Source organism: Colletotrichum fructicola (genome assembly GCF_000319635.2).
Source record: "Colletotrichum fructicola Nara gc5 chromosome Unknown KSG_Nara_v1_contig09, whole genome shotgun sequence".
NCBI lineage: Eukaryota > Fungi > Ascomycota > Sordariomycetes > Glomerellales > Glomerellaceae > Colletotrichum > Colletotrichum fructicola.
The window spans coordinates 2,602,927-2,619,386 of NW_027094059.1; the positions used below are offsets into that span (position 1 = coordinate 2,602,927).

The window sequence follows — 16,460 nt, forward strand, 5'->3', positions numbered from 1 at the left end:
ATGCGAAACCTTGGAAGTATTTCGCTTTTCCTTACTCATCCCTCTTCTTACTTTCTTACTGTGCAATATGGAGAGGGAGCGATGACATTGAAGCTCATCTCATGGCGGCTGTCTCCCTAGCATACCAGCAAGCTTGACGAGGCGTGGAGTAGCCAGAATTTACCGCCCGGGTGAAGCGCGCAGCCATGGAGAACGCATGGGTCCGGTCGTTATGGTTCAACTCGCCGGCAGCGGTGGCGCCAACGTAGCTCCTCGTCATCTTGCGTTCTGCTGACAATTCCTTTCTGGAGAGCAACATCGCTCGGGATATGATGGGCTACTAGCCGACGATCGGCATTGCGATGAACATTGGCGATGTGGTTGAGTGGGCATCGCTTGACAAAAGCTTGGAAGATCAGCCTGTATCACCGACGTGGAGAATCCCTGCTTAAGCGGAGGACAACTTCAATGTATATGAGTAGGAAACTTTGAAGCGCATTTGATGGGCTGTGAAGAACCCAAGGTGCACTCAGAGGTACTTCACTCCTTGTTCCTCGTTACTTCGACACAACAACTCATAACAACACTTAGTTACTAAAGGACAAATCCAAATATTGAGAGTTGAAGGAGAGACGAAAACCAAAGCATATTCTTCGTCAACGGTTTCAGCGTTCCTCGTCGCTGTCATAGGTTTTATATAGACTACAAGTAGGCCATTGCCATGAAATGCTTAAAGATAGAATCCAAAGATAAAGACAAAACACCCAACTCATACCTGGCGCTGAAGTGACACATGTGCCGTCAGTGACATCTCCCACTCCGAGAATCTATCGTGAACCGCCCCCCTCTCCGATTAGTCGTTGGCAACCATGGTGAACCATCCTCCCCTCCGCTTAGTCGTCGACAGCCAGATGAAGTGAGGGGGCTCACAAACAAACCCAGGTCCTTTCCTCGAGACAATAACAAACACATCCGACCTTTTGCCAAAACTCCTGAAAATCCTTTTCCTTCCATCAACGCGTTTCGTCGAGTAGCTTCCACACCCATTGCCATCGTCATCATCAACAACGCAAGCTTCGACAAAGCGACATCACAAAGCCATTTCCATCTCGCCTTTGCTTTGTAACACAACCGAATAGCAGACTCGAGAATATTCGACGCAATCGCCGCACCTTCTTGGCGGAATTTCACAGAATGGCTACCCAGGAAGCTCCCTCGACCTCGACTGACGCGTCTGACCGCGCCGGCCCCCCTTCCCCTAAGCGTCAGAAGGCCAACAACAACGACCTTCGCATCAAGCCTCCTGGAGACAACTCTCTCAAGAAGTAAGTTGACCCTGTTTCGAACTGTCTAATCGAAATGCTGACCTCGCCAGCGTCGGCGTCGCCAACCCCATCAACCATGGTCCGGTCCATCACGACCCTCCTAGCCACGGCGGCTTCGGCCCCTCCCAGTCTCTCAGCCAGACTCCTCAACCTGCCCCTCGCGCTCTCACTCCGACCAATATCGCGGCCCGGCGGCTCTTGAGCACCCCCCACCTCAACCCCATGGCTCCCCCCTTCCAGCCTCAAACGCCCGATCCGATGGCTCCTCCTTCTCGTCCCCAGACGTTCGTGCCGTTGGACCCTTTCCGCCCTCAACACCCGAGAAACCCTCCTCCTACCTCCAGCCAGCCCCAGGTGTCTTTCCCCTATCCGCCTATGCTGAACAGCCTCGACCAAGTCTGCCCCCAGCCGCCCCAGCAGCAGGGTCCCCGTCCCAAGGTGCGTTCTCCCAAGTTCGGTGAGGAGCAACTGGGATACTTCACCGATGCGCTGCATGACCTGGCCGGGGAGATCACCGCGTCCGGCTTCGAGGTCCCCTTCTCTGTCTCCGATGATGATCTGCACGAGCACTCCTATGAAAACACTTGGGAACAGTTTGTCCGGGACTTCAAGGCTAACTCAGCCCAGAACACGAGACCTCTGTCGCCTTCCGACTTGCCTCCTGACATGCTGGCTCTCTTTCGCGATAAGGAGGAGTACGTCAAGAAGAATATCAATGCTAGCAAGGAGTACTTTAGCGTTCCTCGTGTTGCGACTCGTGCTCCGTCGGCCGCTGCTCCGCCCAACCCTGCAGCCCGTGGTGCTCCTATCAACCGGGCTATGCAGCCAGCTCCCGTCAACTCCGGCCGACAGCAAATTGCCGGAGCCCCCGTACACCCGGCTATCCAGCCAGCTAATGTCGTCTATGGCCGGCAGCAGACCACTGAAGGTCTCGTCAACTCAGCCATCCAGTCGGCTTCGTCCAACAACCCGACTCCTTTCCCTGCTGGCCGGCAGCAAACCGCCAATGTCGTCGACGCAGCCCCGAAGATGCCGGCCATCCCCGCGGCCGATGAAGCCCCTACCAACCCGGCCGCCCATCCAGCTTCATCTAAAGGCTCTGCCTACCCCAAGAATGGCCAGCAGCTGACTCCCGCAGACGGCAGCGAGACCCCGAAGATGCCGCCCATGGGACACTTCCCGACGAGACCTGCTCCTCCTCCCAAGCGCAAGTCAACCAAGCGTAAGGCTCTTCACGAGGCTCCTGGTGTCGACGCCGGTCTCCCCGCCGCCTCGTCTGCCAACGGTGCTCACGCCAACGGCCCTGCTACCGGCGCCTCGAACCGAGCCCAGCCCGCCAACCTTGGCATCGGTGGAAACGCCTCGATGGGAAATCCCCAGGCTCACCCGGCTGGCATCCCAGCTCCCGAGAACCCCCACGCAGACTTCCACCTCGGCACAGGCTTCCACTCTAATGTGCCTAGCACCAAGACTGAGCTGGGCCTGCTGAACACCCCCGTTGACCGGCGAATCAGCCACCCCTCTCCTCGTCCCGCGGCCGCTCAGCCTGTTCCTACGACCGGCGGTGCTCGTCAGCATCTTGCGGCTGCTCCCCCTTCAGCCCAGCCAACTGCTGCTGCTCGCCAGGGTGCTCCTCGGCCATCTGTGGCTCATCCTCCCCTCCAGCCCAACGCCGGCCCTCGCCAGTCCTTCATGGACCCTCTTCCTCCTCACATGAGACCCCCGGCCGGCGTCCGTCATCCTTCCGCTCACCCCCCTGCTGGTCCTCACCCAGGCCCTCGCCAGCCCTTCACGGCCCCCCCTCCCGCCTTCCACGGCCCCCCTCGCCATCCTGATAACCTCATCGTCTCCAGGTCTACCCTCAACCGTACCCTCACAGCCCTCATCAACGCCCGCCGCACCGTCGAGACGTTGATCGCCCAGGCCGACGCCGGCAGGGATCCGGCCGTGCTCAGGGAACAGGCGCGTATCGTGGAGAGTGCTATCAAGAACGTCGGTCTTGCGGCTGTTGATCTGGCGCAGGGGGTTCGGGTCGAGGAGTATTGGCCTAATGTTAACTTGGATTTGCTATTGCAGTAAAAGGGCGTGAGAGCAGGTGGGAAAGTTGGTTGTGGTCGTTCGGGATCGTTTTCGGAGTTGTAGGAAAGAATACCCAAGGGAAAGGCTCGTTGGTTCTCCTTTTTTCGTCAGATGTCAGGATTATGGATTCGGACAGGCAAGGGATGTGTACATAACTTAGAGAGAGAAGAATCGTTGCTCATCATCCTTCTCATCGTACGTTTATACGACCGTAAGTTTGAGTGAAGGACGGCACCCATCTCTCGTCACCCCGAAGCCACAGTGAAAACAGCGGACAGATTCAACCCCTACGCAAATTACAGCCGAGAACTCCACGACTTTGTAGATGAACAGGAAGGACAATTGGTCACGAGCGAAGGAAAGAGACACCGCATTAATGATTTAATTGTCATCAAATGTTTTGAGTTGAACTACCCTAGAGCTCCTGCTCCACGACTATCTCCAGTTTGCTGGCTCAGGCGCCAAGAACACCTCCAGGCGTGCCTTCGAATGCAGCAGTTTGCCACCTGCCGATAGGTAAACCCGGTAGGCGTCCTGATTCCTTGAGGAGCGACATGGAACTGACAGATTTCGCCTTGGCCATTGTGTAAGGCTCCTTAAGGTCGCGAGCTCGTCTACAACCTGTGCCAGCAGGGGGTAAACTGCTGCATTTGAAGGTATACTTGAAGGTTTGTCTGTTGGTGGTGGAAGCAGCTAACAGTATGGCGATGTGGATGACGATGTGGATGATGATGTCTTCGGTAGGTGAGGTAAAGGGCGGCCAGAGAACACGTGTCCGGAAACCAAATCCCATCGCCGGCGCATGCGAAAAGCCGTCAACGGCATTCATCCAGGGCATTTTAGCCGCGTCGGCAACGCCGCTCCATCGTCTCTCCATGCCCCGCTGGCCAGAAGTTTCTCCAAATGAGGCGCCACACTGATGCGCGACGTGGCCGAAAGGCGAGCCTGTGATGGCGAAGCGCAGAAGGGACGGATGTAGTCAACCTCGGAAGGCCAGCTGTCCTGTCGCCGACATGCAGGCAGATCTCATGTCGTGATGGCATACGCGGGGAAACTCCCCTCCGTTCGCCAAGCCTGTCCCGATTGGGCGCCACGGGTACCCCTCCATGCAGCAATCTAACTGCAGGGTCCTGTACCTCTCATACGCCGGGCGCAACCGTCAGCCCGGCGCGATGCGAGGGGCCAGACTTGCATCGTTCGGGCGGATGATGTGTCCTCGTGTCCTTCTCATTTCTTCGTTCAATCGGTACAGCGCCTTGGTGTGTAACGGGAGGCGGTGCTCAATGGTGGCTATTCTCGCAGTCGGCAGGTTTCCGCCGCGATTTCTCATGGTCTTCGTTCGTGGGTATCTTCATGAAACATTTCGGTTGGTACGGTAAAAAAGGTCACTCGGGGATGACGATCGGAGGAGAAGAGTGTAAATGCATGCGCGTAAAATGAAGTATATTGAAGGCGGCCGCCGAGGCTGATGCAGTAACTGGCAACATCGTGGGGGTATCTTTCTTTCTTTCTTTTTTCGAGTTGTGCAACAAAAAATAAAGGCGTCGGAGAAGACGTCACGGGCTTTTCAGTTCGTCTTCTGCTTGGGCGGGGACTTGAACTTGCGGGAGATGGAGAGGACGGTGACGCCGGCAACCATGAGGGCCTCGACGCTGAGGAGACCGATCCAAATGGCGTTGAGTATCTGATCCTCGTAGCCAGTACCAAGGTACATTGACATCTTTTCGTGAAGCATTGGGTATCCGCCGGAGACGAAGAGGAAGGCTTCGAGAACGTAAAAGGTATACCAGTAAGGACTGTAGGGCGCATGAAGACGAGAGGAGATTAGCAAAAGTCCAGAAGGAGGTGCCGTCCAATAGTCTTTATATGAAAACAAAGCGCATGGGGGAGTGTTTTTTGCTTATTTGCGGGTGCCCCATAAGCCGTGGCATGTCATCAAACAAAGTGTCCCTTTTGCTAAAATAGGAGACTCGGAATTGCGGAGACGGTGAAACCTTGCGGTATGGAAGATCCATGGCGGGGAGGGAACGGGCTTTTTGCGGTTGACGCACGGATTTCCCGCTGGCGGCGGGCGGGACAAAAGAGACAAAGAAATGCAATGCAATGCGAGGCGCGGGTTGAAACGGTGGGCGTGGAGGGTAGAGCCAGGTAGGTGTAGGTTATGTTAGGCAGGGCGGAAAGAAGGGATGGATGGATGGGACGAGTTCAGACGGAGTTCAGACGCCCGGAGAGAAGAGCCGATGTGTAGTGCGTGTTGTGTTGCGGGTGATGGTGCATGGGTTGATGGGAAGGGACATTTGGATGTGATACAGACGAAAAGGCACGAGACACGAGGTGGTGATTTCGAAGGGAAGGGAAAGCAGAAAAAGCAAGACAAGACAACCAAAGACAGACTTACCGAGACTCGTCAGTCAAGCGCACCCACTGAATTCTGGTATGGTCAGGCTCGCCGTACTGGGAAACCTGGGCAGCAATGATGAGACCGAGAAGGACAAAGGACCAGAGGAACATCATGCGCCCAAAGAGGGTGACGTGGGTATTAAAGTCCCAGAGGGCGTCGAAGAAGTCCGTGACGATGGAGGCCATTTTTTTCCTTGCTGGTCTATTTTTTCTCCTAGTGAACTGGTTCCTGGATTCTGGGAGCAAATCGGGCTGCGATGGTGTGGGTTTCTGGCAAGGTTGGCGAGTGCGCTGGATGAGCGGTGGCGGGAGAGGAAACAGGATTGGGGCGACGATGAGCGATGACTGGACAGGCTGGCGAGAAATCTGGAGCCGACGGTCTGGACGGCGCTGGAGGTGCAGTAGAGTGCAGCGCGAGGGTGGAAATTCGTGGTGTTGGGTGCGGATACGGCGCAAAGGCGTGTGAGCGAGCGCAGGTGGCGGTGTGACACGGACTGGCCAGCGCTGCGTGTTGGTGCTGTTTAGCGTTGTTTGCGTTGGTGTTCTGCGCTCAATCTTTGTGTCTGTCTCCTTGCCTGGGTTGTGTGATGCAGCAGGCGCAAGGGCGACGAGGGTGACGAGGGTGATGACAGGCTGGGAGAGAGGGGGAGAAAGAGACGAGGGGGAGGGGGAGGTGGAGGGGAGCAAACGAAAGAGGAGGAGGAGGAGGGCTGGGCTGGGGCCAGAGAGACGAACGGATGGGGGCGGGCTGGCAGCTGCGACACACAATGGATGGGGGCCTGCTGATTGAATCCAGCTAAAGGTCCAGCTGATGATGTGACTGACCACTGACCCAGACCAGACCAGACCAGACGAGATGACGAGGAAAGGGAAGGGGGTAAGGGTAAAGGTGGAAAGTTGGACGGGAAAGTGCAAGTGACCACCGACCAGGTCTGCCGTCAATGCCGCGCTTGGGGATTATGGTTAATGTTGATTACCCAAATTATGCAACACCATGTCCTGGCGCTGCAGATAAAGAACTTCTTAAGAAGGCGTAATAAGCAGTCAATCAATCCGACGAGAAACACACAAAAAAGAAAAAAGTGGCGGCCAGGTTTTATTGTTAAGCGCTGAGACCCGGTCGCGTGTCTTATCGGCGCTCCACGTGTCCTTATCGCTGGCTTCAAATTGGGTGGCGCCGCCCCTGCCGGTTGGCGGCCCTCGCGAACCGGCAAGCTAGAGCCCATTAAGCTGCTGTTTACCCATGAAGGGTCTTTGCATGGGGGCTCGCTGTACTGCGCCGTTGGTCCACTGCACGAGTCCACTGTAAGGCCGGTCCAGGCCTGGTTACTGGGAAAAAGTGGAAGGATGATGCTGTGATTGACGAGGGGTATTGCAGCAGCCAAATCAGCTTGACTAGCGATGGGGAATTCGGCTGGGTTGGCATCGACATTGTTTGTTGCCCTTTTTTCCGACTGATGGCTTGCTTTCTATGATCATCTAGGTAAGGCATACTATGTACGCAGTAGAAACGGAACATGTCACTGCCAGATCCGGCACCGGCTTTGTGGAGTGTTCAGTGTGCTTGCTCAGGTCATGCGGGCAACCTCCACCGCAGCCGCTGCGCCGCATGCTTGCCTCGGAGAAACAGGCAACGAAGACCGTTCATCCGCTGTGAGACCAGACTCGAGTCGTCTCTACATACTTGGCAGTTCTGCCAGATGCCGCCTCATGCGCCGATGAGATCGTCGCACTGCCCTCTGGCCCAGCGGCAGCAGCTGGGAGTGCCTTACCCTTCACCTGGAAATCGGCCTCCCTGGTGGGGCCGTGGCGCCGAGCTGCAAACGCCGTAGAATCCGCACCGCCGGGCTGGTGGAGGCCGGGGCTCCGGCCCGCACCGTGCCTTCCCATGCGTATGCTGCCAGAAATATTGCTCGTGCTTTCCTTGGAAGCTCTCATCTCTCCTTCCTCAACCAAACATCGTCAATTGCCTTGCAAAATCTGCGCGCCCCGGATCCAATCTCCGCTGTCAGCCTCCCCATCCCAACCGGGCAGGTCGTAGCCATCTAGGCACGATAGGTACGGATACTCCAACCGCTCTCACAAGCCTTGTCTGTCCAGGCTGCAAAGTCCCCAAACATTTCCTCTCATTTCGCTTCACCAGCCTTGCTCACCCAGCACAGCATCCGATCGTCGCGGGGCCGGCCCATTCCTCTTTCGTCAATGTCGCGACATCGTCTTCAGGCACTGTGCACCAACAACTCAACTCTCACTATTTTCTGACTGCGCCGCTCACCTGCCTCATCGTCTCGTACAGATACCCTGCAACACCAACGTCGAGTAGCATTTGGCCCCTGCCACTGCATGCACCCAGCCTTGCAGCCGTCCCACGGAGAGCGGGCCACTGCCTGGCCGCACTGTGTGTTGGTTCTCTGTTCCATCATCACAGCCCCCAAACTGCGTTTCAAACCTGATCGCGGGCGCTTAATTATCTTTCGCGCAAGCGGTCCACCCACACAAACGACTCGACTACATCTAGCCTTGCTGCAGGAACAGACCGCCGGCATGCTACAAAAGAATCTTAGCCGCTCCTCCGGCGCGGGACGCTGTGCCACCAAAAGAAACGAAAGCTGTTGCTGTGCCTTCTTGTCTCATCTGCCAGATGGAAATCCTTCCTTCCCGCCAACGGTCGAGATTGAGGAGCTAGGATCATGGATACAATCGCCGCCGGGCACCGAGCCTTGAGTGGGAACACAGTCAAGAGATACTCGATCCCTCGGAAACCAATCGCGAAGACGGTCGTACCGACTGCCGAGGAGTTGGCCGTCTTTGCCCAGTCGACACATGGCCTGACCATCGACACATACTCGAGGCCGCCGACGAGAGAGTACGGAACAGGTGACGAGGAGCAGTTCACTGTCCTTCGTCAGGAATCGCCAAAAGAATCGCCGGCGAGTCCGCCTGGACAAAACAGCGAGAAGCTGCCCGAGACGAAATACGATGAGCCGAGGACTCGTGCCATTAGTGTCAGTGATGGAAACGAAGCCGAGAAGGGCAAACTTCACCGCAGCGTAACCTGGAGACCCAAATGGCTGCGACCTCAGTCTGTCGGTACCTTTGCCGTCTTCTTCCTCCTCATGACGGCAGGCCTGGTGTTCATGATGCGGTATAGCAATCAACATGATGGCCTCGTCAAGACTCAGGCGAATTTGGTCTACGTCTGGCGAATCGGGCCCGTTGCAGGTAAGCGCCTCATCACCAGCACCTCAGGACGTTGTTCGAGAAACTGACTTTTGGCAAGCTATCGCCCTTCTTGCTGTTTCATGGGCACGAGTGGAACTGCAGGCTATGCGGTATATGCCGTGGATTGCAATGCGCCAAAACATGCCCCTGGGCAAAGACGGCTACGCGCTCGACTACACAGCGATGTCGTCATTCGTGGCCCTGATCCAGTCTCTGCAGCACAAACACTATCTTGTGTTTCTGACCACGACGATTGGTTTTATTCTCAAAGCCCAAATCATCATGGCACCTGCGCTGTATGGCCTTGCGACGGTTGAGATACCAAGCAACATCACCACGGATGTCCTCGACTCCTTCAACGTGGGCTATCTAGATGACACCGACGACACCACACCTTACTATGCGGCTCGAGCGATGAAGGATTTCGACATGCTGTATCCCTTTGGGGTCAGCAAAACAGCCGCGTACCAGACATTCCGGGAAGTAAACGGCACTGCCAGAGGAACCTCCGAGTCACCAATGACGGCTGTTGTGGATGGTTTTTTCTCGGACATGCAGTGCTTGAAGATGCAGAGCCACTCAACATGGAACACAACCTACAGTGAAGGAAAAGATGGAGATATCGTCACCACCGTTGGTGTGAATCTCACGTTCGAAGGCTGCGATGCTGAGATACCGGTCATCAACTACGAGGTTCCGCAGCCAAGCATCCACAGTGGCCGCTCTTGGGAGGCCTGGGGCACCGTAAATGGGACTCTTTCTCCCAGGCGACCATGCCGCAACCTGCCCGACCAAAGTCCGCAGTTCGTGTTCTGGATGGGTCGCTTCGATAGATCGGCAACCAACTCCTCAAGGATGTACCTCACGGACGGCGCTGCTGTACTGTGCTCGCCGACTGCCTGGTTATCAAAAGTCGAGGTCGTGGACGACGGCATCATACCAAAGATCACCGTGCTAGAAGACCAGCCAAAGACTATCGTCGCGGCAGACACGTGGAAGCTGCTCTACAAGTCGATCCCAGAAAACATGGGAGGACGTTTTGTGCCCGACACATACAAAACGAACACGGCCGGACCCCTCAAAGCCAATCAGTTATTCTGGGGCAATGACTACGACTCAGGAGACGCCAGCTTGATCACCACGGACAACTTATACGACTCCGTAAAGAACCTGACGCAGACGCTAGGTCCCTTCTTGGGGCACTATCTTCTTCGAGAACCCGACAATTTCAAGCATAATGGGGCTTTCCTGGAGAGGACTGACAAGTTGATTGTCAACCAATTGGTGTGCGTGGTCATGATCGTACTATCCGCGCTGAGTACTTGCATCGCCTTCTTGGTTGCCATACGCTTCAGGCGTCGCACGGCTGTCTGGCATCAAGATCCCGCAACTATGGTGGGCAATCTCATCTTCTTCCGCGATCATCCAAAATTCGTCGAAGGCGTTGAATCTTCGGCGCTTATCGACATCTCTGCTGTATGGAGACGGTGCAGATTCACTCCGACAGCTCTCAGGCTTTGGATTCGGGCGCCCTTCGTCATCTTCGTCGCCATCCTTGCAGCCGGTCTCATCTACACACTGCGTCTGTCCGAAACATCTAACGGATTCGTCGATGTGAATGAAGACGGCTACTGGCACCTCCTTTGGACTTCGCTACCAGCTACAGTCGCCCTTATCGTTTCTGGATATGTTAGCTCATGCGATCATATTTATCGGAACCTCGCACTCCTTTCATGTCTGTCTTCTCGACCATGCAGCGTGGAGGAGGTCGACTGCTCCTTACTCGACATGCTTGGAATCCGGGCACTTTACCACTCCTTCCGTCGTCGCATCTGGGCATTGACACTTGCGCAGACCCTGGCTATTATTTGCGGTTTCTTGACAACTCTGCTTGCCGTCCTCTTTACTGTGGAGACGGTGCCAGAGCAGACGAGCCTCCAACTGACGCAGCAAACCTGGTTCGGAACTCAACCGGGCGCAGCGGATAACAACAGTGCTCAGTATTCTGTAACCAGGATGGCCTTGGCTGGTCTTCTGAGCCGAGCGGAGGGCACCAACTTCAGCTCCTCTCGCAACACCTTTGGCGATCTCGTATTTCCAATTCTTGGCGGTCTGGACGGTATTGAAGACGCGCAGAACAAGACGCTGAAAATGACCGTTCCAGCCGCGCAAACTAAGTCCAACTGCGAGAAGCTGCCCGACGACCAATATTCTTTCATTTTGAAGAACAACATGATAGAAAGCGGGCTGGATTACTATCAGACAACGGTAACCGAACCCTTTACCTGCAGCAATTCCAAGCAGACAAGCGCCAACATGACAAATGTTTTCAACCTGATGTCCGACGCGGGAATTGTCGGCGATTACTTCGCTGGGATCATGAGGTCCCACGAGAACCTCCGAGAGACAATCGGTGTCTGCAACCTTCGAGCGGAAAGCGGCTTCACGGACGAACAGTACTTTCCTGTCAGGACGCATACGTACTATTGGGGCAAGTACTCGGCGATGATAAAAGGGTTCGAGTTCCTGGAGATCTGGAAATGCAACTACACCGTCGCCAAAGTCGACACCGAGGTGAACTTGATCAATGTAGATGGGGAGTTCATCATCGACGCGGATAACCCGCCAATCACCGACCCTTCTACCATGAGGACCTGGGATCCCCCGATCGATCTTCCTTTGGAGGCGGGACTAAGCCGGGTGGAACTCAACGATACCCTGGCGGACGTGAGGAACAACGAAATACAATCATATGTCAAGCCATGGGCAGGGGATTTGGAGGTGGGAGAGCTTTTAAGGCGCCTGAATCACAAGTACAGCTTTATCCAGGGCCAGCTATTGAACGTTGAGGGCCGTCTGGGGCTTGATGAAGACTCGCTATCGTCTGGCGCGCCAGGAGCCCTCCCGGACATTAATGCCGTCGTCATCGACACAGGCCGGCGTCGACTGAAGCAGAGTCCAATGATCACATACATCATCGTCGCGATCCTGTGCTTGGCAGGCGTCCTCAACTTCGCTGCCATTCTCTTCAAATCTCGGGAGAGTGTGTTCAACATGGGCACCAGGGGCTTAGCGCCCGAGGGCTTCAGCAGTATCGAGAGCATGGTCGGTCTCCTGCGGGGATCCAACGCCGCAGACCACCTACCGTCGGGGACGCACATGCTACTGAAGGAGGAGCTCCACGGACAGATGTCCAATGTGAATTTTCAGATGGGATGGTTCCAGAAGCGGGATGGAACACGGGTCTTTACGGTTGGCGTTCTCGGGGATGACGGGTTTGAGTTGAAGGGGACGAAGAAGGCTACGGAGAATGAGATTGAGAGGTTGAGGAGGCTTACTTATGATACCTTTGGGAATGACTATATGGGAAACGGGCATGGCGCATAGGGTGATTGATTGCTGTTTGCTCCCGACTTTCCATACCATAATATTCTGGAGGGCTACATACAGCACGCGATATTCCAACATTGGTCCAAATGTTCCTTTGCACATTATGGTGTTTTTTCCTACGGCGAAAGCTTCCGTCTTCTGGCTTCGTCAGGGGGGGCTTAAAACGCAGTGAAAGCCAGCTGCTGCAGGAACCATAGTCTGACTGAGTTTGATGGCCGAAGAGCTGGGGTAGGCTGGGATTCTTGTGACCAATGATGCCAATGAGAAGTGCATGAGTATGACGACGTGGTGCAGGATTCAAAGTGTGGAAGAAGTAAGGTGACTCGGTGATTGGTGGACAGCACCTGGTGGGACTTCTTCCCCCGCGAGTGGTTAAAAATGCAGTGTAGTATGCAGTTATCTCCTCCGGCCCATGTTGCCCAACTAGCCGAAAACGGCGGTTTGCAGATCAAGGTAGCCAAGAGCAAGGCTTAGTGGACGAGGAGATTCACGGATGATACCTTGAGAAATAAGTACATGGGAACTGGGCGGAGCGCTTAGAGTGTTTGGCGGGTGTTCATTCCAGGCTTGCCGATGACATTTCCAAACTCTCTAATTACAATGTGCTTCTCTCACAAGTGCTTTCAGATACGTGCTATCCGCCTTGTCCTGTAATGCTTGTTCTTACGGTGGACATCTCCGCCCTGCAGGCCTTTCGGTCGTGTTTGGTTTGAATGCATTGAGCATGAACATCAGACATGTAACGAAAGGGCACACGTGTGGGAGCGTAGGTCGCCAGGTCGGACAATCATGTTCTCGACGGCGGTTAAAAATGCAGTGAAAATTAGAACACTTCTCAAAGGGGGAATGAAGGCCACTATCGGTTGTACCATGGCATAAGTGTTCCCAGAAGGGATTAAAAATGTAGTGAAGATGACACTAGAACACTTTTCAAATGGATGATGAAAGCTGTGATTGGTTATTGCACAACTTGAGCAGGCCCTTGAGAGGGGTTCAAAATGCAGTGAAACTCAAAGCAACCGTACAGGGGCTGCTATTGGTAGTCGCGTGCTGCACATATCCTCAGAGGGGGTTAAGAATGCAGTGAACGAAGTGTTCTAGCGTATGCCGCCTAGATGGAAGTTAGATTAGCGAGCAGCACGCGAAGGCCATCCTCGGTTGTCTGATAACAAGTTGATACTTTCAGAGGGGACTAAAGATTTAGGGAACATGACCCGTATGTACATAGAAAGTCAGTAACAAAAGTACAGTGCAAAAAACGCTTCAAGTTAAGTCGATTACACACGAAATAATAACCAGTCAATAAGTGGTAAAGATCCCTTCGAGGGCAGTTAAAAATGCAGTGGAAGGAGATCACTGAAGATATTACGTAGACGCGCCGATGAGCTACTGGTCGACCACCCCGGCAAGGTTTCCCTCGGGGGAGGTTAAGAATGCAGTGCAACAACCTTAGATCAAAAAGGCAATAAAAGAAGATGCAGCGTAGATCATAGATGTGGCCCACGCCAGTCGGCGCACAAATCAAAAGCGCATTGATTGGATGAAAATGAGCATAAGCAAAAAAACCGTACACAGTTACTGTCGCTCTTGAAGCCTTTGTGAGAAGTGAGCAAGACGGTCATGATGTTTGATGTGTTATTTATTCTCAAAATCCGTGGTCTTCCAGAAAGGTACGTCATTTTGGCAAACACGGAAATCCATTTCAAGGCACAGTCTCTATTATTTTTGGTTTCATGGCTAATTACGTGGCGAGAGGGCCTGTTTGTCCTCACTCCATTATGCTAGGATGAACATGATGTGAATCATCAGATGGGAGCCCGAGCATGGGTTTGGATGACTTTGTTGCTTCGTTTTTACAGTGGATCGGATTCCAAGAATGGCCCTCAGTTGCAATGTTCCTTCGGGAGGGGTTAAGATTGCAGTGCAATGTTGATGGATTCAATCCCTGTCTACGCAGTAGTGTTGCTGACACGCATGAGCCTCTACATGAGCCCTGCATGATTGACACGGCACTGATTGAATGGATGAAAAGTAGCCATACGTCCATGCTATTGATGCAGCATGACGTAAAGGATCAAGTTCCATCTTTCTGGATGACATTGGAGAAATAGTCACACCCATTCTATGACTTTAATCATGTTATTATATTGCATTATTGTGGTAGTGTTTGGTTTTGTATTGTTTCTGTGTTTAGATATTATGATAGTATTTATGCCTTTCTTTCTCCCGTTTTAGTTTCCCTCTTCAGCCTTTCATCAACCTTCACACATTTTTATCACCGCTCTGCTCTGCAGAATACCAAAACCCTATGTGCTTTTGGTCTGCATGATGCTTTGCATAAGAGTACGTTGTGAACGTCTCTTCGCAATTGTACTCGTCGGCCCTGGGGCAAAGACGTAAGTCCCACGTTTTGTCGCGGATCTTGATGCGGAAATCACCCATTTCCAATGGCAGCTCTCACGGCCATATCGACCTCTGTCGTCACCGTACCCTAGACATACGGTTTTGAACTGAGTATGTTTAGTGGCTGAAGATACCGCATCCCTTGGGAAAGGGCCCGTGGATGCGGTATTAGGTCCCGAGGTATATAAATATGTGGCTATGTACAAATGAACTCAGGTGAAGCCTCTCCGTGGTGGACTAAAGGGAATTATCGTTGTTACCTATTCTGCACTTGGCCGCGAGGAGGTTATCCCGGCGAATGCACCTCTTGATGCCTCCCCTCCCCACTGTTCCGACGCATATTCTCTCGCGCGGAACAGCATCGATGCCATGAAGTCTGCCGGGACAAGAAGGAATTTGAATACCAAACGTAGGCCCTAGAGAATCGTACAGCTAGGTAACCGATGGAATCAGATTTCCCCTGAGTTGGCTGCCCTTTGCGGTAGGGGATGTCCATACTCTACGACTCGTTTTCCACTCTTGCTCTACGAACGACCATCAAGTTTGAGGTCACCAGGGGCCCGGGACTTTTCTTTTTTCGTTTCCGCTTTCGATTGAAGGGCGGCCATGGTCGAGTTTACTTTTTCCGACAAGGTTCAAGTCCATCTGCCTTGTTGCTTCAGGCACAGCATACTGTTGAAGTGGCTTTTCTGAATGGCCTGTCGAGGGTTTTCAGCAAGATCGATCATCGTTAATATAATGGTGTCTTCTCGCATATTCAAAAATTTCCAGAGAAATTGGTATGCGTGCCCGCTGTGCTCGAGAATGGATTCCAACGATGCAGTGACAAGATTCTCTCTAGCCTCGAGGCAGAACCTTCCTGAAGTTCGCTGAGACTGCAGCGGGTCATGCCAACTCTCTTTGCTTTCCACAGCAAACACTGGCGCCGGTCGCAAAGTGCTGGGTAGCCATCTCCATCGCCACAAAAGTGTATCTATCGAAGGATGAAGAGGAGAAATGTCTACAGTGGGACACACTCTCTAGGCAGGCACGGCGCCCAAAGCTGTGGCAGTGGTGCAAGACAACTTGACTGCTGCGGGGTGACTTGACCTGATCCGAAGCTACTTCTCGAATGCAAGTCCCAGAAAATGAAGTGTCAAAAGGTGTATTGAAACAATATGACCTGGATGAGGCGATCCCGATTTGCGTTTTATAAGGCCAAGGCGCTTCGCATGGATGGTGGGACTAACGGGCCGTTCCACCGTTATCTTTCCGCTTTTTGATTGGAAGGCAGGTCAGTAACCTCCTAGGTGAGGAGTATTCATCAAGGGCCCGTGTCTTCGCACCGAAAAGCTCATGCCACAGACGAGCAGAGTAGTCGGCTTCGGCCTCGGCCATAATCCAGGCCCAACTGCAGCTGTCGCACATCTTTTTCTGCCACCCAGAGCGTCGCCCGTTATTGGAAACCAACCCCCATCGTCATCTTCGACTTGGGTGGAAGTCTTGATTAGTTCGGACTTTGGGGACCCGTTCAGCTTTTACGAACGAAGTCAACGCAAGCCGTGGGTGGCATTCCTGGATCCTGCGCCCAGTGGGAGATTCTTTGCCGTATAGTTACTGCAAGAGCAGTGAAGACGGAGGTGCCATTTGAGCTCCGGAGCAGACGCAAATGTTATACCGCAT

The 16,460-nt window shown here is 53.7% G+C and overlaps 3 protein-coding genes across 3 annotated transcripts; 2 read left to right on the forward strand and 1 right to left on the reverse strand.

The window, feature by feature from the left end:
- Positions 1 to 1,173: 1,173 nt before the first annotated feature.
- On the forward strand, positions 1,174 to 3,383 carry CGGC5_v015020 (uncharacterized protein; the record flags this gene model as incomplete). The annotated part of the gene is made up of 3 exons (XM_066153188.1): positions 1,174 to 1,304; positions 1,355 to 1,742; positions 1,932 to 3,383. 3 exons carry the CDS (start codon positions 1,174 to 1,176, stop codon positions 3,381 to 3,383), a joined length of 1,971 nt encoding a protein of 656 aa, XP_066007496.1.
- Positions 3,384 to 4,950: 1,567 nt separating this feature from the next.
- Positions 4,951 to 5,969, reverse strand: CGGC5_v015021 (uncharacterized protein; the record flags this gene model as incomplete). The annotated part of the gene is made up of 2 exons (XM_032025340.1): positions 4,951 to 5,179; positions 5,782 to 5,969. The coding sequence occupies 2 exons, from the start codon at positions 5,967 to 5,969 to the stop codon at positions 4,951 to 4,953; spliced, it is 417 nt and encodes a 138-aa protein (XP_031878139.1).
- A 2,504-nt stretch (positions 5,970 to 8,473) lies between these two features.
- Positions 8,474 to 12,392, forward strand: CGGC5_v015022 (uncharacterized protein; the record flags this gene model as incomplete). Its single annotated transcript, XM_032025341.1, has 2 exons — positions 8,474 to 9,005; positions 9,064 to 12,392. The coding sequence occupies 2 exons, from the start codon at positions 8,474 to 8,476 to the stop codon at positions 12,390 to 12,392; spliced, it is 3,861 nt and encodes a 1,286-aa protein (XP_031878131.1).
- Positions 12,393 to 16,460: the final 4,068 nt, after the last annotated feature.